Source organism: Mirounga angustirostris, unplaced genomic scaffold (genome assembly GCF_029215605.1).
Source record: "Mirounga angustirostris isolate CCGP_5_RB_7025 unplaced genomic scaffold, mMirAng1.0.hap1 SCAF_6, whole genome shotgun sequence".
In the NCBI taxonomy this organism is placed as follows: Eukaryota; Metazoa; Chordata; class Mammalia; order Carnivora; family Phocidae; genus Mirounga; species Mirounga angustirostris.
In genome coordinates, this window is record NW_026991714.1 from 63,835,405 (window position 1) to 63,857,828 (window position 22,424).

The following is a 22,424-nucleotide window of genomic DNA, read 5'->3' on the forward strand; positions in this document are numbered from 1 at the left end:
GACCAAGTCAGAGAGGTTGGCAGGTCCAGATCAGGTAGAACCTCACAGACATTATAAGTGCAGTGGGAAGCTTCTAGGCAGGGAAATTATGTACTGTGATTTTCATTTTTTAAAAGATTGTTCTGGGGGCACCTGGGTGGCTCAGCCGTTAAGTGTCTGCCTTCAGGTCAGGTTATGATCTCAGCGTACTGGGATCGAGTCCCACATAGGGCTCCCTGCTCAGTGGGGAGCTTGCTTCTCCCCTCTGCCTGCCACTCCCCCTGCTTGGGTTCCTGCTCTCCCTCTCTCTCTCTCTGTCAAAATAAATAAATAAAATTAAAAAAAATTTTTTTTTAAAGATTGTTCTGGCTGTTGTGAGAGTGGATGCAGGTGGCTGGTGAGAGCCAAAGCAGAGACTACATGAGGGTGACTTCTGTGGTCCAGGTGAGAAGTGGTGGCCAGGAAAGGTGGTGGTGGTAGGTGTATAGTAGTCATTACGGTTATTGTGATGGGCGCAGATGTGTCCCCCGGAAGTCATGTCCCTGATGCCTGGCACCTCCCCATATAGCCTGATTTGCTGATAAGGTCTTTAGAGAGGGGATTAAGGTAAAATGAGTGCATTGGGGCGGGCCCAAACCCAGTCCGACTGGAGTCTTGTAAGAAGGAATTTGGACACACTGAGACACCAGGGACGCACGCACACAGAGGACAGTGTGAGGACACTGGGAGAAGGTGGCCGTCTGCGAGCCGAGGGGAGAGGCCACAGAAGAAACCTGCCCTGCTGCCATCTCCATCCTGGACTTCCTGCCTCCAGAGCCGTGAGCAGATAAATCCCTGTTGTTTCAGCCGCCCCCCCGTGCCCCCGGCTGTGGCGGTTTGTTGCGGCTTCCCCAGCAGACCAGTGCAGTTATGGTAATAATGACAGTGGGCGTGATTTCTTTGTAGAGTTTACCACTGCCTGAAGCCCGTGCACAGACGTGTGTGTGCACGCTTTCTCCCCTACTTGGTTGCCTAGGGTGAAAGTAGTGTCTGATATTTTATGGAGCTTTTTTCTGAGGTACACAGGAGACCGAGTTCTTCACTTGGGCTGCAAACTCTAGCACATAGGACAGTATGAGAAATAATGCCGTAACAAGTTAGAACCCAAAGCTTTTTGGAAAGCATCTTTTAGCAGTGGAAAAATGGTCCTCACTTGATTAAAGGGACCTTCAGAAAAATAAGCCTTTTTTTTTTTTTTTGAGTAGAGCCCTTGTCTGAATAAGGAGGTTTAGCCATTATTTCGGTTTCATTTCATGGCTTTGCAAAAGGAGATCAATCTGTGAAAACGCCCTCTGCGAGAACAAGGTCTTCTTTTTGTTGTCTGCCGTGCTGTAAATGGTACCTGGTGCACGGTAGTGTTTGGCAAATATTTATGAAATAAATGAAAGTCATTTTCAAATCCTGCTTTTGTTCCTTCTCAGACATTTTTGACTTATTTTCAACATTCTCTTATACTTAGATGAATATCAGCTAATATCATAGGGGAGGTAAAGTATTTTGCTTGCTCTTTTCTCCCTTAGAATTGCGTCCATTGTCCTGAGTCAGGTCTTCACTTGGAATGGTTTTGACCTTAGACCGCCCTTAAACGGAGGACTCACCACCTAGCTCCGTGGCACTGGCGCCACCTCGTGTCAGGAACGTGATACTGCACCCGCCGAAGGCCTGGGGGGAGCCAGCCTGGGCCCGACACACAAGCTGTGCACGAATTAAAGCAAGATGCCTCTATTAGGCAACCGTATCGTGACTCATGTGTTCTGAAGCGATGTCGTCCCCATGTTTACTACGTTATATATACTGCAAATGCAGAAACAGATTCTTAATATTGAACCATAAAGATTTCTGGAGTTCGTTTGTAGTTCTTTGTTTAAGATTTTATTTATTTGACAGAGAGCGACAGTGAGAGAGGGAACACTAACAGGGGGAGAGGCAGAGGGAGAAGCAGGCTTCCCGCGGAGCAGGGAGCCTGATGTAGGGCTCCATCCCAGGACCCTGAGATCATGACCTGAGCTGAAGGCAGACGCTCAACTAACTGGGCCACCCAGGCGCTCCTCGTTTGTAGTTCTTATCGATATAAGACCACATCCACTCCGACAGAGGGAACGGCTCTGCAGATGTTAAAGACTTTATAAGAAGTAGCTGATTTAATTGAGGTGTCATCAATTAAACAAAAGAAAATCCCATGAAATTGATTTAAAAGAAAAAAATTTTTCCCAAGGAAAAATGTGGGTTTTTTTGTTTTGTTTTGTTTTGTTTTTTACAAGGAATGTATTTAATTTCCGTTCTGTAGGCACAGCAGAACACCGAGCGGGTTGTTCAGAAGATGAACCTGTCTAGGGACCGCAGGGCCGGGAGCTGTCTGAACAAAGTGGTTGGGACTTGGAGAATCAGGGTTGGAGCCAAATCATGCTGACTGGCACGAGAGCAGACTGTTACGTTTTCAGGAATTCTGCAAGCCACTGTTACCAACTAATTTCTATAAAAAGTAAATTGCATAAACTTACAAGCAAATTATACTAAAAAGCCAAGGCGCTCACTTGGGCAGCACTTACAGTGACACTGGACCGGCGCACAGATTCGCCTGACCCCTGAGCCAGGGCGACCGGCAAGCTCATGCACTGATCTATACTTTTTCAGGCTGTTCTGTGTAAAATGAAACATGAATGTGTTTATGAATGATGCAAAATACTGACTACTCAAAGTTGACCTCCGCCTGATTGCAGTACCATGGTTTACTCTGACTTATGCTTGGGAGGCAGTTAGTACACGTGGGGGCCTCCCTGCGGTGGTGAGCTGGGGACCCCCGGGGCATCTCTTCCCACCTGCTTCCCCAGCAACTTGGGCAGCTTGAAGTTGGCGCCAGGTGGTTGTGGTTGTGTTGCCTCAGTGGAAATGCAAATGCTGCTAATCAGGGCTCTTCTCTCCTGAGGAGCCCGTTGGTAACAGCACACCCACCACTGTACACAGATGAGTTTGTTTCTGCCTTTTCTCTGCGCTCTCTTCCAAAAGCCTGACAAAAAGACTTCGGAAGGAATTATTAAAATTCAGAAACTACTTTAGTTTTATTTCACTACATTGACTTCGGGAGGTTTCTAACTGGTTGCTTTAAAAGGTTACTTTAATCATTGTAAATACTTTAATGATTTAAAAATGTTGGGCGCCTGGGTGGCTCAGTTGGTTAAGCGACTGCCTTCGGCTCAGGTCATGATCCTGGAGTCCCGGGATCGAGTCCCGCATCGGGCTCCCTGCTCGGCGGGGAGCCTGCTTCTCCCTCTGACCCTCCCAACCCTCCCCCCTCTCATGTGCTCTCATTCTCTCTCTCAAATAAATAAATAAAATATTTTTTAAAAAAAGTTACAATCATTGTAAAAGTTACTTTATTATTTTTTTAAGATTTTATTTATTTGAGAGAGAGAGAGAGAGAGCATGAGCAGGGGGAGGGGCAGAAGGAGAGAGAGTCTCAAGCCAACTCCGCGCTGAGTGCGGAGCCTGATGTGGGGCTCAGTCCCATGACCCTGAGATCATGACCTGAGCTGAAATCCAGTCAGATGCTTAATTGACTGAGACACCCAGGCGCCCCTTAAAAGTTACTTTAAAATAACTTTCAATCATTTCACTTGATTCAAAATCCCGTTTAGTAGAATGAAATAGGTTAATCAGCCCTAATGTTGTGTGTAATTGTGTCGCTTTATTTCATAGTTTTGTTTAATGTTCCAGTTGTCTAGTATCTTTGTTATTACTTATTTCTGAACTTCTTTTATTTTCATCGTGAAGTTTTGGAATTTCTATTCCTTGTCTCTGAAAGCTACAGTTTTGCCTCCTTGTTCCCATTTCCTTTTCAGTTCTCCTCCTTTCTAGACCCCTGTCCCTTTCTCAGGAACTCATGGCCTCACGGTTTTCTGGCCTCTGTTCTTCCTTGCCCTCTCTTCCTCTCTGTTTTTCTTAGCTCACCTTTAGGAGCCTCACTACTCCTGAGGCTGACAGGTAAGCTACGTGGTTTCCTCCTTTACGGCCAGGACCCCAGCCCCATCCTGGCACCATCTGGGGTTCTGGAGGCCCACGTGCCCACCCCCCCACCCCCCCCGCCACTTGCATTGCTGTGTGCTTGGCATCAGAATCCTAACGCCACAGGAACTCTTGGGATCGTCCGTCTTCTATGCCTCCGGCCTTGTATCTTGGAATGAGTAAGAGTAAGAGGAGCTCAGAGGCGTCTTTGCTTCTCCTATAATTTCCCTCCCCTCCCTCCCTCTTGTCCTGTGCCTGCCTGGAGCAGTTCACCATACAGGGCTTCATCTTCTTCAGATACTTTTACCTGTTCTGAAGCCAAAATGATAGGTGGTATATGCTTAATTGTTTTAAATAGTTTATATGAGGCAGGATTTCTGTTATTCTTACTACTTTGGTTTTCATTCCAAATGTGCTTATCTTTTTTTTTTAAGTTCATTTATTTTTTAGTAATCTCTACACCCAGTGTGGGGCTCGAACTCATGACCCCAAGATCAAGAGTCGTGCGGTCTTCTGACTAAGCCAGCCAGGTGCCCACTTCTTGTTTGTTTTGTTTTGTTTTGTTTTTAATGAAAACTTTTTATTTAAAAAATTATACACTTATAGACAAATAGTAAGAGTGGCCCACGGAACTGTTGTGTGTGGTCACAGGGATGTACCAATTATGAACATTTTGCCACATTTGCTTTTGCCTGTGTTCTCTCTTTTATAATATATATACACACATATTTACACTGTATACACATTTACACATTTTATTATTATTTTAATTTTGCTGGGCTATTTGAAAGTAAGCTTTGGACATTATGACTTTTCCCCAAAATACTCCAGTGTATATTTTCTAAGAACTAGAACATTCACTTACATAAACCACGGGTGTGTGTGTGTGTTTAAATATAATAGAATCAGAGCAGCTGGGGAGAACTTGAAGAGGTCATTTGGCTCCTTCCCAGGCTTCTTGCAGGTAAATTCCTACAGTAAATAGCCGTTTTCCAGGAATGATAAACCCAGATTCCCCCAGGGGCCAGGGCTGTGACATGAATGTGAGAGGCACACAGGCTTGGACAGTTCTGAGGACGCGTACGAGTGGCCCCACCTAAATGAAGAGACCGATGCTATGCTGAACGTAACCTTATATGCTGGCCACATCTGTCCCTTGGGTCATCAGTTTTGAGCCCTGGATCTGTCTTCAAGGCTCCCATAGGGTGGAGCCTCCGGTTTTCTTTGGAAGCGTCTTGTTACAGTCAAGTTCGCCTGTAAGTCTCATGAAATCCTTGGCCAGGTTTCTGAGGGGCAGCGGCACTCAGGGGTGAAGAGGGTGGGGTCCAGCCTGTGTGTGGGAATCCCATGGCCATGTCTTACTAGGATAACGGGGAAGTTACCTACCCTTTCTGTGCTCCCATTTTCTTCATCGGTAGAATAATAGAAGGCGCCGTCCTCCCAGGGCTGTTGTCAAGAGTAAGTGGGTGAGAATATTTGAAGCGTTGAGAGCAGAGCCAAACCCTTGCGTGGCTGTGTGCGGCCATCGCTCCCCTGCAGCCTGCAGGTGGTAGCAGGGTGTGAGTGAGCTGCGGGGATGACTCCTTCTCCAAGTCCCAGAGGAGCTGTTGGTTCCGCCGTCCTGCTGTCCTGCCCCCTGGTCGGACCTGCAGCCTCAGCCCTCGGCCCCCCGGGGGGTCACTACTGGGATTGGCTGTATGTGGCCCCGGGCAAGTTATTGAATATCCCGGGGTTGTCTCCTTATCTGTGGAATGGAGAGAACGAGGCACCCCGCCTGCAAGGGGCCATTGCGGGGAGTAAAGGCGTCCATGGGGGCAGAGTTTGAGTGCAGAGAGTGCTGGCCAGGAGTTGTGGGTGCCCCTCTAGAGCTGCCACCTTCCCCTGCTGTGTTCTCTGTGCCTGCTACTCAAGTCCCCCCGCCCCCCGCCGCTGGCACCCTGCAGGCTTTCTGTCCCTCCCTCCCTACAGGTGCTGTTGCTGAGATCACCAGTGGCTTCTCTGTCCGGACCTGAGCTGCTGCTTCTTCTCTTAGGCTCTGGGAATGGTTTTAACAGTGAGGTCATCCTGTAAGCAGGGTCCGGGCCGGGGGCAGTTGAGGGGCAGAGAGGAGTGGAGAGGCTCACAGGCAGGACAGACTGAGTGGCAGAGAGCTAGGCGTGGCAGGTCTGCGGAGCATCTGGGCCTGGAGTGGACAGCAGGCAATGAGTAAGTTAGAACAAGGAGTAGTGAAGGAAGCGGAGGGAGCATGCTCGAAGGTGCTAAGGCACCTATCAGAATGTCTTCAACGTAAGGAAGGAAGATATCTGAATATTTTAGGGCAAGAGAGGAAGCAATTAGTAGAGGAGAGGATGAAGGTGCTGAGTGGGATGCAAGTGTGTCCAGAACAAGAACCAAGACCAAGGGGCTTAAGAGTACACTTATCGAGGAAGAAGAGGGAGACCCAGAGCGGGCTCGCTGTCTGCTATGTGAGGACACAGAGAAAGGTGGCCATCGCAAGCCAGGAAGAGGGTACCCACTAGACACTGAACCTGATGACGTCCTGGTCGTGGACTTGGCAGCCTCTGGAACTGTGTGCAGTCATGCCATGTTTTCATCCGCCCAGGCTGTGGTGTGTAGCTCTGCAGCCCGAGCTGCCCCAGCAGGTGGTAGGGGTGTCAGCTGTGGTGCCCAAACAGTCGGCGTCTGTTCTGGGAAGTAGGGGACAGGTCTGGGGGCTCTTCTGCTGAGATTAGGTGTGTCCACGGTGTGGAGCTTGAGGCAAGAGATGATAGATGGGTAGAGCGAGCAGGATAGAAAGTTAAGGGGCCCAGAATCTAGGATGGGGCAAATGGCCATTTTGAAGCGTTAACTAAGAATATTGAGCAGCTGCGTGTAGATGAATTAACTGCTAAACACAGCTCGAGGGCTAGTTTGTAGGGGTACAGGTGCGTTCTTGAGTTATTGTATTGTTCTTTAGGCCACTGTGGACTCGTCAGCCGAAGAAGCTTTGCCTTTTCCTCTTACATCAGTCAGGCCTTCATGTTTTAGGACTAGAGAGAAGGAAGTAGCTTGGTGCGTGAGGGGCATCAAGCGAGCTTTGTTTTCTGTGGTCTCCCTCAGCAAAGTGAGACAGTCTAGCTGGCGTCACTCAGGAGAGGCGAGGAGGGTGATAGGTCCTTCAAAGGGGAGCCGAAGGGGAGAGAGGAGAACTTTCTGGCTGAAAGGAAGGACCTGCCACCCTCTGATGCAGAGCAGCCTGCCGGCGGTGGCAGGACCTGGGGCGTGGGGGGTGCGTGGGTGGCTGTGTGCATACTGAGTGCTGAGCACCAGCCCTCCCATCTCCCCAGGAAGCCACCCCTCCTGAGCCACGCCCATCTGCATCCAAGCGCGCTCACCTCTCTCTGGTCCTACACAATCTTCCTTGACCCCATGTCCCCTCCAGACATCCCTTCCTCCCCTTCACTTCACACATCCATCCTCCTAAACCCAGTGCAATCAGATTTCTCCACCATCTTCGACGGCAGCTTCCCTCGTCAAAAAATCACCACCGATCTCCTTTCCTAAATCCAGTGGGCGTCTCTCAGAACTTACTCGATCTCTCAGCAGTCTGTGACACCAAGATGACGCCCACTCTTCCCCCTTGTCTTTCCTTAGCTCCCTTGACACGGCGCTCTGCGGATCTGTGGAGTTCTCGCCTAGCCCTCTGGCCCCTCTCCCTCGTGTCTAATGCAGGCCCTATTCCTTGGACCGCTGGGTCAGGGCCGGTCTCTGTAGAGTTCTTGCTGGACCCCTGGCTGTTCTCTTCCCGTCAGCACACTCTTCTCAGACCTTCTTCCCGCCCACGCCGTCTGGGGGTGGATCGTGCCCCACCCCCAGCTAGTGCCTTAGCCCTTCCCATGTCCTGGGTGTTGGCAGCGACAAAGGGCTCATTTCAATCTGGTTTACCGTTTCTTGGAGAGGCAAAGGGGATCGATTACCTTGCTGACACAGCACAAAGTCATTCTTCTTTTCTCTCTACGTACCTCTCTTCTCACAGGCTGACTCATGATGGCAGCTATTCCTAGCCATTTCCAGAAATAGGGGGTATTGGATTTATAATTTAAAATGTTCTAGTAACCATGTTTAAAAAAAGGTAAAAGAGAAACAAGTAAAATTAATTTTAACACTATGTTTTATGCAACCCCGTATGTCTAAAATATTTCATTTCAACATGTGTCAATTGAAAAATTATCCACGAGATATTTGACTTTTTTTTTTTTCTGTACTTGGTTTATTGAAATCCGTGTGTATTTTACACTTATAGCCTGTTTTCACTTGGGCTGGTCCCTTGCCCAGTGCTCAGTAGGACCATTGTCCCACATGCATGCCTGCAAGGGCTTCTGGTCCCCCCACCTCGCCCTGTGCCCCCCCAGCCCCATGCTCCCCCTCCCCACCCTCCCCATCGTGCAGGGTGACAGCCTTTCCTCGGGTCCCTCTGATTCTGGACTTCCTGTGGTTCTCTGATGCACATAGAGAGGCCTGGAAGGTTACGGAGGGGCTAAATCTGTGAATACTGACCAAATCATGTTTTGGTTCCTGCCTCATTAACTATCAGTTGTAACATATACAGCAGGAGTCTGATGTTACAATGATATATTTATTACAGTGGTGTTAGCCAGATTCATGGGACATCTTTAGGGACTTCTTGAAAGTATAGTCTTATAGAATGCTTCAGTGTCTAGCCCCACCATCATGTCCACGTCCTGCCTTCATGAGGGATGTGGGCTTTTAAAACAGTGCACAAGTATTAGGACTGAGGTGCTCGGGCAGGTAGGAAACAGGAAGACGTTACGTGTTAAGTTGGTCCTCATTTATTGTGAAGGAAAACCAATAAATGAAAGTTAATCCCATCCTCCACAGTTACTGACTTTCGGTTTTACTCTTGATATTCATCCTGCAACCTCTTTAAGTGAAGAACCTAGACATTCTTATTTAAAATGTTTTCTCAGTAAAATAGTGAGTAAATATAACACCACCGATATTATCCAGAATGGTAAAGAAATGAAATATTCTAGTGAAGTGAATATTTGTGAAATTAAGTACACATCCAAATACTACAACTTTAATTTTAATAATTTTGAGTGGAAATACTTAATAATCTATTACAAATCCTGTCTTAGCATCTAGAGAATACTGAATGTAATTCAGACTTTTCTTAGGTTATTTGCTGAATTAAATTACATTATTATGGGGGGGCAGGAGAGTAACTAATATCTATGGAGTGGCTACTCCGCCAAGAGCTATGCTTTTATTACGATAGTTCTTATATTTTACACTGAGGGTGTTCCCAGCCCCATTCTAAGTATTTGAAGGAAGACGCTATATTTTGCCCACCAGGTAGGCTTATGCAGTCGGAGATTAGCCCGCCCCGCCTCGCGCGGTGCAGAGCTGGGATCTGAACTCAAGCGAGCGGGCACTAGAGGCCACGTGAACTTCAGCACAAACCTCTGTCCCCCTTTTACAGATGCAGAAACTGAGGTGCAAAACAGTTAACTAACTTAAACTCGGCTAGTAAGTGGCTGACATTTCTTTTTCTTACTCCTCCGTCCTTTCCGTTTTCTAGAACTTTCTGGGTTTTGGCTCAGGCAGGGCTTGCGTTTGCTAATCAATGCAAACACTTCTTTCTCCCTTTGGTTCGCTTGTCTGCCTTTTCCTTTTCCTGGGAAGTATCTTCTATCCTCACAAGGCAGTACTTACTGAGTGACTTTGTTTGCTGGGCTACAACCACCCTGAAGTCCTTTAGAGAGACACCGCGCTTGCTTTTCAAAGTTTAAATTCTGAAACTATTGACCATTTTTTCCTGCAGAGAGATCGGAACAATTATCAGGTCGCTAGGGTGCTGCCCAAGTGAAGGAGAGCTCCATGACCTGATCGCAGAGGTAAGCGGGCTGGCAGCAGGGCTGTGTGCAGTGGGCTCTCTGCTCCCCCTGATCCTTGGATCTAAAAACCCTTAACTGCAACTGGGCATGTCCTAAACTAATGAATGTGCTTGATGAAGACACTGGGGCAGCTTTGCGGATTGGCCAGGCAACAGTTTGGAAACAATATCAGATCTGGAGGAAATGACTTTGACCAAGTAATGCAATGGCTCAAGTAAAGAGCCCACCTTAGATCTTATTTACACTCTTTGAAATTAATTGAAGAGGGCCCCTGGGTGGCTCAGTCCAGTTAAGCATCAGACTCTTGGTTTCAGCTCAGGTCATGATCTCAGGGTCGTGGGATCGAGCCCCACATTGGGCTCTGCTCTCAGTGGGGAGTCTGCTTGTCCCTCTCCCTCTGTTCCTCCCCTGCTCGAGCTTTCTCTCTCTCTCTCAAATAAATAAATAAATGAAACCTTTAAAAAAATAAAATTAGTTGGAGAAAGGCCATCAGATGCAGGGGACTGACTGTCTGCAGAGAGAACACTGACAGATGAAAGGAACGTAGTGAAGAATGTCAGTTCAGAGGGGATGGAAGGGGAAGTAGAGACTGTAAGAGATTTATATTTATTGAGGGGAAATAAAACTAACTTTCAGAAGAAATAGTACACATAATGAAATAATAAGAACTAACTTGATATTGACTGAATGGTCCAAGAATTTTAAAAATGGTTATTTGTAATATTGTAGAGGAGTCTCTGGAGAGAATTACCCCATAAAGCAGTGCTGAGTGGCCCGAGACCAGAGAGCTCCATGCCCTGTTTGGTTTTCCACAAAAGCATCTGGTCTAATGTCAAGTGCAGCTTTCAGTTCAACAAAGCAGAGGCCTGAAGGGAGCAAAGCTACCTGGGCCCCTACCAGGAGAAGAATCTGTTCAGAACTGCTGATCTAGGTGTGTGGGTTTTGGTGGAGGCCAGGCTTCGAGCAGGAGGAGACAGGAGGCAGGCAAGGAAGTAGGGGTTTAGTTGATTTTTGTGCCCAGCATGGCATTGGGGTGAGTCACCTAACCTCTGCACCAGTTTCTCCATGAGAATACCTACTTCAAAGGTAAATGAAGTAATGTATTAGAAGACATGTTTTGAATCCTAAAGCACTATATACAGTTAAGAAGTGGAAGATTGAAAAGACGACTCTGTTGCCCGCGTATTAGCATCTTGTAACTAAAAAGCAGGACTGGTTTTTCATTAGCATTCAAAAATATTCAGTAAAGCACAAAATCTTTACATTGTTTTTCTGTTTTGGGATCCAATAAAACTATTTTTACTCAGAGGAGAAAAATCTTATTTTTCCTGAGTTGGTCCTCACATTTTTTAAAAAAGGTGTTGATCACTACTTGACAGTGTTTATCGACAAAGCTAGAATTTGTGCTCGTGAAAGAGGAGAGTTGGCACCATGGAGCAGATAGGAACTGGAAGATGAACTTACAGTGAAATCATAATTACCACATATACTTCAGTAGAGTAGGTGGAAGAGAAAGGAAAAATGCCTCCAGAGGATAAAAAAGCAGAACCTTTAGAGCCTAATTCCTTTTGTCTGTTTTAATTAGCAAACCACAACCCATGGGCCAAACCCCGTCCACCACCTGTTTTTATAAATAAAGTTTTATTGGAACACAGCTAAACTCATTTATTTACATATTATCTCTGGCTGTGTTCTCACTGCAAGAGTGGATTGAGAGTCCTTGCAACAGAGAGCATATGGTTTGCAAAGCTTAAAATATTTACTGTCTGGTCCTTTGCAGAAAAAGTTTGCCAACTCTTCATCTGTAAGTTTCTGTGGCAAAGTAGAATAAATACCGCATCTTGGGTCAGGAGGTCTACATTCGAGGCCTGTAGCTACCACTTACAGTTATGTGGCCTTTCAAAGCCTGGTTCCACAGCCACAAAAGGAATGCAACAATAGTAAAGTGTACCTTTATGAGGATTAAATCTGATAACTCTGAGGATTCATGTGTTACTTGGGCACTCAACACATATTTGGGTTTGCTTGCTCTGTAGGTGGCTGTCTGCTGAAGCGACCCCACAGGTTTGCGCAGTTAATCACAGTAGATGCTTGGGTGCCAACGTTTTAATTTGTCTTTGCCCCTTTCTTAGATATACTGACACAACCTTTGAAAATTGTACATGTTTAGAGCAGTTGTACCAGTAGGGATCGCTGTGCTATCTAAGCCCTATACACATTTTTCTGTCCTTGTGCACAATTTATTCAAATTAAATTATAGCGATATGCATAAGAAGTTTTGGGTGTGACTCTCCTTTTTGTGGTTTCCCAAATAAGTGAGGGGAACAAAGCACATAGATAGTTGTAGGTATGGAATACATTTAGAAAATCAGAGCTCCAGTAGTAAAGCTCTAGGGGTGAATGTCCTATTGCTAAGTGCTCTGTAGTAGTTTCAGAAATGAAACGATTTCTGCCTTTTTTTTGCTTTAAAATGCAATAATGTGATAATGCTCTAAAATTCTTTGATAGGGGCGCCTGGGTGGCTCAGTTGTTAGGCGTCTGCCTTTGGCTTGGGTCGTGATCCCAGCATCCTGGGATTGAGCCCTGCATTGGGCTCCCTGCTCAGCCAGGAGCCTGCTTCTCCCTCTCCCTCTCCCACTCCTCCTGCTTGTGTTCCCTCTCTCGCCATCTCTCTGTCAAATAAATAAATAAATAAATAATAAAATAAAATTCTTCAATAAAACATCAAAACCTGTGTGCAGGTCTCTAGTTGCCATTTACTTGAGTTTTAGTCGAAGTACATACTGACTCTCAGCCCCTTGCTTCTGAAGAGAGATATGAGATCTGATGTTGCTCTTGAAATAGATCATTTAAAAATCGCTCGGCATTGATCCCTCTACTTCATATTCTACAATTACCAACTTGCCCCAAATAATCTCTGCACATTTGGAATATCACAAAACTCAACAATTGTGACAAAGGTTAATACCCAAATTTTATTGACATACAGGTTACCAAACAATTCTTCCTTTACTAAGAAGTTATATCCTTCCAGGATCTTCCATGTGGGAGCTGGGAGGACATGACAGCGTCTCAGTACCAGTTGGAAGGGCGTGGAGAGGTCGACAGCCTTTGAAGTTCAAACCTAAATGGAATTGTGGAGAACTTAAAATAATTAGTAAGGAGAGCTAAAAAAGCGTTTGGAAAATAAGACCTATGTTGGTGAGATTTTGACATTGTACAGTGATTTTTTTAAAAAGGTCAATTTATCTCTTCCCCTAAGTGGCCTGAGGTGACCTCTGAAAATGGTTCGCTATTCGCTTGACCCAGAAAACCCTACGAAATCATGTAAATCAAGAGGTTCAAATCTTCGTGTTCACTTTAAGAACGCACGTGAAACTGCCCAGGCCATCAAGGGTATGCATATCCAAAAACCCACCAAGCATCTGAAAGACATCACTTTACAGAAGCATTGTGTGCCATTCTGTCGCTATAGTGGTGGAGTTGGTAGGTGTGCCCAGGCCGAACAGTGGGGCTGGGCACAGGGTCGGTGGCCCAAGAAGAGTGCTGAATTTTTACTGCACATGCTTAAAAATGCAGAGAGTAATGCTGAACTTAAGGGTTTAGATGTTGATTCTCTGGTCATTGAGCACATCCAGGTGAACAAAATCCCCAAGATGTGGCATAGAACGTATAGGGCTCATGGTTGGATTAACCCACACATGAGCTCTCCCTGCCACATTGAGATGATCCTTACTGAAAAAGAGCAGATTGTTCCTAAATCAGAAGAGGAGGTTGCACAGAAGTAAAAGATATCCCAGAAGAAACTGAAGAAACAAAAACTTATGGTCCAGGAGTAAATTCTGCACAGAATAAATGCAAATAAAAATAAAAAGAGGGGAAAAAAAAGGTCAATTTATCAGAAAGGTATAAAAATTTTAAATGTCTGTGTACCTAATAACAGAGCTGCAATAGACATGAAACAAAAATGGACAGATGAGAGGCAGAAACAGACAATTCCATCATCATAGAAGGAACTTATAACAACCCTCTCTAAATAATTGATAGAACAACTACATAAAATATCAGCAAAGACATAGATGATCAACCATTAGTCACTCTGATCTAATTGATATTTATAGGACATACACCCACAAATGCAAAATACATGTTCTTTCCAAGTGTACAGGGAATATTCAATAGGATAGATTAAGTGCTGGGCCATAAAACAAGTCTCAGTAAATTTTTAAAAATTAAAATCATATAGGATATGTTCTTTGATTTTAAAAATGGAATTAAGGGGCGCCTGGGTGACTCAGTTAAGTGTCTGACTCTTGATCTCGGCTCAGGTCATGATCTCAAGTTCGTGAGATTAAGCTCCATGTCGGGCTCTGTGCTCAGTGTGAAGCCTGCTTAAGATTCTCTCTCCCTCTCCCTCTGTCTCTCCCCACTGCTCCTGCTCTCTCTCTTTCTCTAAAAAAAAGTAAATTAAAAAAATTAAAAAAGGAATTAAGTTAGCGATCAATTGAGAATAAGATAATTAGGAAATCCTCAAATACTTGAAATTAAGCAACCTCCTTCTAAATAATTCATGAATCAAAGAAGAAATCACAAGGGGAATTACAAAATATTTTGCCCTGAATGTTAATGAAAATACAGTATGTCAAACTTTGTGGGATACAGGTAAGCAGTGGTTAGACGCCAATTTACAACTTTAAATGTTTACACTGGAAAATAAAAAAAGACCTAAAATTAATTATCTAAATTCTCATCTTAACAAGCTGGAAAAAGAAGAGCAACAAAAACCCAGTATAAATGGAAGAACAAAATTATGAAGAGCAAAAATCAGTGAAATAGAAAATAGAGAAAATCACTAAAAGCAAAAAACTAGTCTTTTCAAATAAAATTGGATTAACCTCTAGCTAAGGTGATCAAGACAAATTACCAACATCAAGATTAAAGGAGGGTTTATCATTATCCTTCAGACATTTTAAAAGGATAATAAAGAACCTTATGCTAATAAACCTGGCAACTTAGATGAAATGGACAAATTCCCTGAGACACACAAATTACCAAAACTGACCCAAGAAAATCTGGAGAATTTGAATAGCCCTGTATCAATTATGAAAATTAAATTTATAATTAAAAACTTTCCCATAAAGAAAACTAGAAGTTCAGATGGCTTTGCTAGAGAATTCTCTCAAACATTATGGAAGAAATAATACCAATTCTACACAAAACTCTTTTTGGAAACGTCACAGGAGATAACACTTTCTAGGCCAGCATTACTCTGATATTCAAGCCAGACAATCCTATTACGAAAAAGAACAGAGCTTACTGACATAGATGTAAAAGTCCTTAATAAGATTTTACCAAATCAATTTCAACAACATGTTTAAAGGATAATACATCATGAGCAAGTGGAGTTTATCTCAGGAATTTAAGGTTGGCTCAACATCAATCAATGTACTTTATTATTTATTACATCAACAGAACAAAGTAGATGGACCATATGATCATTTCAGTAAATATAGGAAGAACATTTGAAAATATTCCATACCCATTGAAGAGAAAAATACTCAGCAAACGAAGAATAAAAGGAAACTTGTCAAGCCGGCCAAGGGCAGCTACTAAAATTCAAGGCTAAAATCATACTCATACTCAAATCATGAACGAGGCACAGATGCCTGCGTTCATCACTCCTATTCACCATTTACTTGAAGCCCCAGCTAGTACAATAAAGTAAGAAAAAATAATAAAAGATACGCAGTTTGGAAAAGAAAAAGTGAAACTCTTTCTGTTTCAGACAACATGATTTTTCATGTAGAAAATTCTAAGAGACTTACCAAAAAGCCACAAGAACTAATATGTGAATTTAGCCAGATCACAGGCTATATGGTCAACATGAAAAATTAATTTTATTTCTATAATTAGAAATCAACAATAAGAAAAATGAAATTAAGTAAACAACCCCACTAAAAAAGCTTAAAAATAGAATAATGAATAAATTTAACAAAATAAAGTCAAGACCTATACACCAAAAACAGCAAACACTATGAAGAGAAATTAAGAGTTAAATGGATAGATATACATGTTCATGGATTGCAAAATAACATTGTTAAGGGGGTAGTTCTTTGATTAATAGATTCAGTACATTTTCAATCAAAATTATAGCAGGATTTTTTGAAGAAATTTATGAGCTGATTCTGAAATTTGAATGGAAAAGCAAAGGAGCTAAAATAACCAAAATAATTTTGGAAAGGAAGGGCAAGGGTGGTCTTTTACTACCTGATTGCAAGATTTACCATGAAACCACAATAATCCTGACAAGTGTGATATTTGTGTACTGAGAGATCTATAGACCAATGGAACAAACTGGAGGATCCAGACATAGAACCATACATATATCTTTGACAGAGGTGCCAAAGTAATTCAATGAAGAAAGGATCATCATTTCAATAAATCGTGTGGGAGCAAATGGGTATCTGAATAGAAAGAAAACAAACTTCAGCACTCTTTTCCTCCACACAAAAAGGTTAACTTGAAGTGGACCGTAGACCTGAATAGATGAGCTAAAACTATAAACTTCTGGAAGAAGACAGAGAGAAAACCATGTGATGTTGGGTCAGCCAAACATTTCTTAGATAAGACAGAAAAAGCATGAACCATAAAAAAAAAAAAAGCACAACAAATAACGATTACCTTCATCAATATTAAAAAATTTTGCCCAAATGACACAGTTAAAAACAAACCAAGCAAATGCAGATCAGACTGAGGGAAAATATTTGCAAATAATTTATTTGACATTATATCCAGAATATATTAACATCTGTTTTAACTAATATTAGGAAGGCCATCAACCCAATTTTTAAACTGGCCAAAGATTTGAATAGACATTTCATAAAGGAAAATGTATTAATGGCCAACAAGCACATAAAAAATGATGAACATCTGTACCCGATGGGGAGCACGAAGTGTCACTACACATCCACGAGAATGGCTAAAATTTGAAATTCTGAAAATATTAAACACTGGCAAGGATTTAGAACAGCTATAATTCACACATTGCTGGTAGGAATATCACTTTGGAAAACTGTGCCAGTGTCTTATAAAGATAAACATACACTCATTATATGACCTGGCAATCCTATTGGTAACTATTTATCCAAGAAAAATGAAAGTCCATGTCCACACGAGATTTGTAACCAAATGTTCTTGATAGCACTAATCATAACAGCCCAAAATTGAAAATAACCTAAATGTCCATTGACTGGGGAATGGATAAATACTATGGACCACTACTCTACTCAGTGATAAAAAGGAACAAAATATGATACACACATGACATGGATGAATTTCAACAAGAACATGTTAAGCAAAAGAAGTCAAACATGGGACTTCCGAGGAAGATGGCAGAGTAGGAGGACCTTAAGCTCACCTCGTCTCACAGATACAACTAGATAACACACATATCCATGTAAAAAGCCCAGAAAATGACCCAAAGACTGGTAGAACAGACTCTCCCTAGCTAACCAGAGAGAAGAGGCAACATCCAAGAGGGTAGGAAGGAGGGAGACATGATCGAGAGCCAAGTGGAGCTGTGGGACTGACCCGGGGAAGGGAGGGATGTTTTGGGTGCAGAGAGGGAAGGGAGCAGACTCCCACCCTCGGGATCCTAGGCACAGAGGACCAGCACAGGGTCCAACATAACCACATAACATGTGGTTTTGGAAACCAGAGATTGTAAAATTGGACTTTAAAAAGATCCATTATATGTGTACTGACACTGAATCTTGCCTTCAGATGATAAACTGACCCCTTCTCACCACTTCCACACCCATCACCTTGGTCTAAGCCGCTGTCCCATCTCCCTGAACTACCATGGTGGCCTTTGAACTCTCTGCTCCTACGCTTGGTCCTCTGCAGTCTACTTGTCACATGACAGGCAAAAAGGATGCTTTTAAAAAAGGTTAAGTCAGAGCCCGCCACTCCACTGCTCAGAACCCTACTTCTGAGGTGCCCAACTCACTCAGGAAAAGAGCCCAAAGTACTGTTACCACAGCTGACAAGGCTCTAGGTGGTCAGGCCTGTCACTTCCTGCCATTGTCTCTGCTCACATATTGGCTTCCCTGCTGGTTCTGAGTATGTCCTGCATACTTCTACACAAAGTCTTTGTTCTTGCCCTTACCCGTGCTCTGGGCTGCTCTTCTTCCAAGTACCCACAGCACTTAGAGACCTGACGTTTAAATCTGGGCCAGAGTGAGTCCTGATGTGGCAAGAAAGCATCTCGGAGATGATGTTGCCATCCCGAACTGCCCCATGCCTCCCCGGTGTCTTAGGACTCTGTATCTTTGGAGGTTTGATACTAGGTGAGATCTCTCATTCTGGCGAATCTGATTTGACAATACAACCCTTTGTGTTTCGTCTGTGGTGTTCAACATAATCTGAAATTACTGATTTACTTCTGTCTTAAAACTCCCTTCTGTCATAAAAACACCTTGAAGGCAAGGTTTTATGCTTTGTACATCAGTGCATCCTTAGCACCGAGAACAAAGCCTGACATATTCTGGTTCGAGGAGCTGCTCTACTGTTTCCTGTGGGCTGAGCAATATTCTGGTTATAATTACGGTTCTTACACTGTCTCTTCTTGCTCTTGCAAAACCTAGTATCAGAATAGTGGAAAATTCAGGCTTGCAAAGCACTGCAGACATACTTGAGAGAAGAGTTTTACAATAGATCTGATTCATGGGCTCAAAAATTCCAAGTTTCCAGTAGTAAAAGTAATTAAAAACTATTGCAAGCTGGTAATCATTCATCTATCAAAAAATTATCAAGCATTTACCACATGCCAGGTACCAGGCATTCAGAGACACAAGAACACTGAAAAAACTCCATCCTAATTTGGCTCAAGATAGTTTCAAACACTTTAAAATTGTGAACATCAAAAATTTAAATACATAGGCATTTAAATATTTGAGATTGTGTTCAGTCCCATTCATTTAACTAAATGAAGAAACTCACCCACAAATGAATGTTCAGTTGCATTTTCTGTGGTCAATGATTTAATGTTAAATTAATAGTGGTGAGAAGCCTTTATGATTTCAACGTGTTCAATATTCCCTAGTAACCAGCTAAAACAATGTAATGATTCTACTGAGTCATTTCCTGCATTTTTCATCTTGGATGAAAAATATCATACCACACCAGACATACCACAAGCCCCAGAGGTCCCAAATCACAGTTTCTCATTATTTTTAATTGGTTAAGTATTCTCAGAAATTTTTATCTTTGAAACTTCAGAAATGGCTGTCTAGTTAGTAGGGTAAAATCTATATAATCCACACACTTGTAAAGTGGCCGTGTCCATCTGTCTGAACCATAACTGCATCATCCTGGTTCCAGATAAGCCCTGAGATGTCACAGCATTCAGAATCCAACTGTGCCAAGCTTCTCAGAGATTGGGAAAGGGTGAGGTAATTATGTTCTGGTTTTGAAGTAGCAGGTGATGTGAAACATTGTTGTCCGCTATTTTTCCTGAGCACCCTGGCATTGGAGAAGGTGGGAGAAGGTAGTAGATCTGTTCTAATTTGTGCTGATGTTAGATGCTGGAGTTAAAGAATTGTAGACTGATTGGGGCACCTGGGTGGCTCAGTCGGTTAGGCAGTGGACTCTTGATTTTGGCTCAAGTCATGATCTCAGGGTCCTGGGATCAAGCCCCGCCTCGGGCTCTGCGCATTCAGTAGGGAGTCTGCTTGTCCCTCTCCCTCTGCTCCTCCTCCTGCTCTCTCTCTCAAATAAATAAAATCTTTAAATATAAAAAAATAAAAAAGAGCCGTAGACAAAGAGGTACTTTGGAGATTACCTGGTGATGGCTACCAGCCATGACTTCCGAATGGAAATAGGTAAATGGGGGGAGGGGTGTTGAGGGGATTGTGTTGTACAAGGAAAATATCTGTAGTTAGAAGAAAAACACTAAATGGTGCTAAAGCAGCGATCAGCAGCAGGAAACAAAACCCAGGGAAATCTATAAAAGTGGTTTTCCCTCTCACATAAATACATAGTATTTATGAATAAATGCATTTCATAATTTTATATAAAACAGCCATAACAGGAGATTAATACAAGTTTTTATTTCAAATTTTTATTGTATATAAGAAATATAGGAAATTTTTAAAGAGATAGAGAAAAATCCTTTCCAATAATACATCACCTTAATATGACCATTGTAATATTTTAGTGCACTTCCTTCCATATTATTTTCCTGTGCATGTTTTCAACATGACTATAATCTTATAGTTAGTTTAGCTGGAACCCCTTGACTTCTTCCCCCCACAAGAGGATAAAATAGGGAAATTAATGGCTTGACAGCCACCAATTCCCTCATAGCTCCAAGGTGTAGAAACTCACAGTTGGAAGGGACATTATCAATTATCTGGTTTAGCCACCTGTTGGTTCTTAGCATCTCTGATGGTCTAGCTGAGAGATGATTCAAACTTTTTTTTTGATACTTATATTAATAAGGGACTTCTAACCTGAAAGAATCACATATCCTAATTTTTGTACAACAGCCTCTGCAATGTTTGTAGTAAATAAATTTTCTAAAGTAGGTGACTTTTTAAATTTTCCATTTGGGGGCGCCTGGGCGGCTCAGTTGGTTAAGCGTTGTACTCTTGATTTAGGCTCAGGTTATGAGCTCAGGGTCCTGGGATTGAGCCCCTCGTCGAGCTCCGCACTGAGTGTGGAACCTGCTTAAGATTCTCTTTCCCTCTCCCTCTGCCCCTCCTTGCTCATGCTTGCTCTCTCTCAAAAAAAAAAAAAAAAAAAGATTTTTCATTTGTAAAGGTAATTTTTTTTGGCAAATGCCAATGAATTTTTGTTATTATTTTATTCCATCCAAGGTAGAGAAGTATTTTCTAAATTGTCCTGTTTTCATTTTGAAACATGATTTATGTCAAAATTTGAATATGTTATTTAGAGTCTAACTTGAAATATCTCATAGCTTTTTTTTTTTTTTTTTTTTTTTACTACAAATAGTTAAAAAATGGTATGTATATCTTATTTGGTGACCTGGAACTAGTTGAAATGTAGGTGCTTTATAAACCATCTTAACTACTGATACTATCTTGCGTTTGTGAAGCATGAAATGGTTCAATTTATTGACTGAGGGTTGTGTCAGTGGGGAGAAATGAATTTTCACTGCGTGTTTTATTGCACCTACTCAGTGAGTTTGGCATTAAAATAAATAATGCTTTAATGAGAAAACGGTTGGCCTGATGATTTCACTGTGGGAATGGGGGTAAAGAACTCTGGGCCGTGGTCCTCTCAAAACACCTGACCCAATGACAGACAAGGTGGGCACTTCACCTCCAGTGCCCGATTCTGCAGAAGCAAAACAGATTGAGAAAATGGACTTTTGCCAAGGTGGAGTGAGAATCAGGCTTTGATTTTTAAAAATATTTTTAAAAAATCCCACACCGTATATATTTACTGAGCCTTCTTCATGCCGGGAAGAGGGGGCAGAGAGACTGGGGTGTCTGCGGGTGCTGCGGTGGCCTCCAGGACGGGCCCTTGGTGGGGCCGGGAAGCGGTGTGTTCCCTTCAGGCCGCCTGCTCCGCCCGGGTTCTCGGGAGGGAGCAGCCCGGCGGATCAGGACCCTGGTAGCCAGGCGAACAGCTGCCGGGAAGATGAATTCACTGTAAGTCGGGTACCTGAAGGCGGAGCTGGGGGGTCTTCCTGCAAAGTGGCTTATTATTTCTGCATTCCTAAATGCTGCCGAGGCTACTTGCCAATTGTTACCTCCTTTTCAGCACCTCATCCGTCCTCGTGGCTGAAGCAAACCAGAGTATAATGTACTTGCCTCATTCCTGTTGGCGGTAACAAGATCTATTGGTTGGCTTGGTTTTGTCTTTTGAACAGGAGGGGTGTGTTTGGTGGCCGGCTGGTACTCCCCGCTGTCGGATCAGTCAGTCCAAAGGGGCACGGAGGGAGGTGGCAGAGGGAGAGGTAGGGGGAGGCGGCGGAGGGAGAGGCGGAAAGAGGCGGAGGGGGAGGCGGCGGAGGGAGAGGCGGAAAGAGGCGGAGGGGGAGGCGGCGGAGGGAGAGGCGGAAAGAGACGGAGGAGGAGGCGGCGGAGGGAGAGGTAGGGGGAGGCGGCGGAGGGAGAGGTAGGGGGAGGCGGCGGAGGGAGAGGTAGGGGGAGGCGGCGGAGGGAGAGGCGGAAAGAGGCGGAGGGGGAGGCGGCGGAGGGAGAGGTAGGGGGAGGCGGCGGAGGGAGAGGCGGAAAGAGGCGGAGGGGGAGGCGGCGGAGGGAGAGGTAGGGGGAGGCGGCGGAGGGAGAGGCGGAAAGAGGCGGAGGGGGAGGCGGCGGAGGGAGAGGTAGGGGGAGGCGGCGGAGGGAGAGGTAGGGGGAGGCGGCGGAGGGAGAGGCGGAAAGAGGCGGAGGGGGAGGCGGCGGAGGGAGGCGGCGGAAGGGGAGGCAGAGGGAGGCGGCGGTGGAGGGGGAGGCGCACGCCCTGTCCTCCAGGCCA

The 22,424-nt window shown here is 44.0% G+C and overlaps 2 protein-coding genes across 5 annotated transcripts in view; both read left to right on the forward strand.

Moving 5' to 3' along the window:
- The window catches only part of EFCAB2 (EF-hand calcium binding domain 2), a 116,466-nt gene that overhangs the window by 83,330 nt on the left and 10,712 nt on the right, over nucleotides 1-22,424 (forward strand). For 3 of the 4 annotated variants that reach the window (XM_045877590.3, XM_045877589.3, XM_045877592.3), the window contains exon 3: nucleotides 9,845-9,917. The exons of the other annotated variant lie outside the window; for it this stretch is intronic. In XM_045877590.3, coding sequence (XP_045733546.1) covers nucleotides 9,845-9,917 — 73 coding nt within the window. The remainder of the gene's footprint in view (nucleotides 1-9,844; nucleotides 9,918-22,424) is intronic. 4 annotated transcript variants of the gene reach the window in all.
- Nucleotides 13,145-21,327, forward strand: LOC123846305 (large ribosomal subunit protein uL22-like). Its single transcript, XM_054508100.2, has one exon. The coding sequence runs from the start codon at nucleotides 13,202-13,204 to the stop codon at nucleotides 13,703-13,705; it is 504 nt and encodes a 167-aa protein (XP_054364075.2). The 5' UTR covers nucleotides 13,145-13,201; the 3' UTR covers nucleotides 13,706-21,327.

Excerpts from the sequence above, each read along its gene's own strand:
- LOC123846305 (XM_054508100.2), top strand. The coding sequence starts at position 13,202 with ATGGTTCGCTATTCGCTTGACCCAGAAAACCCTACGAAATCATGTAAA.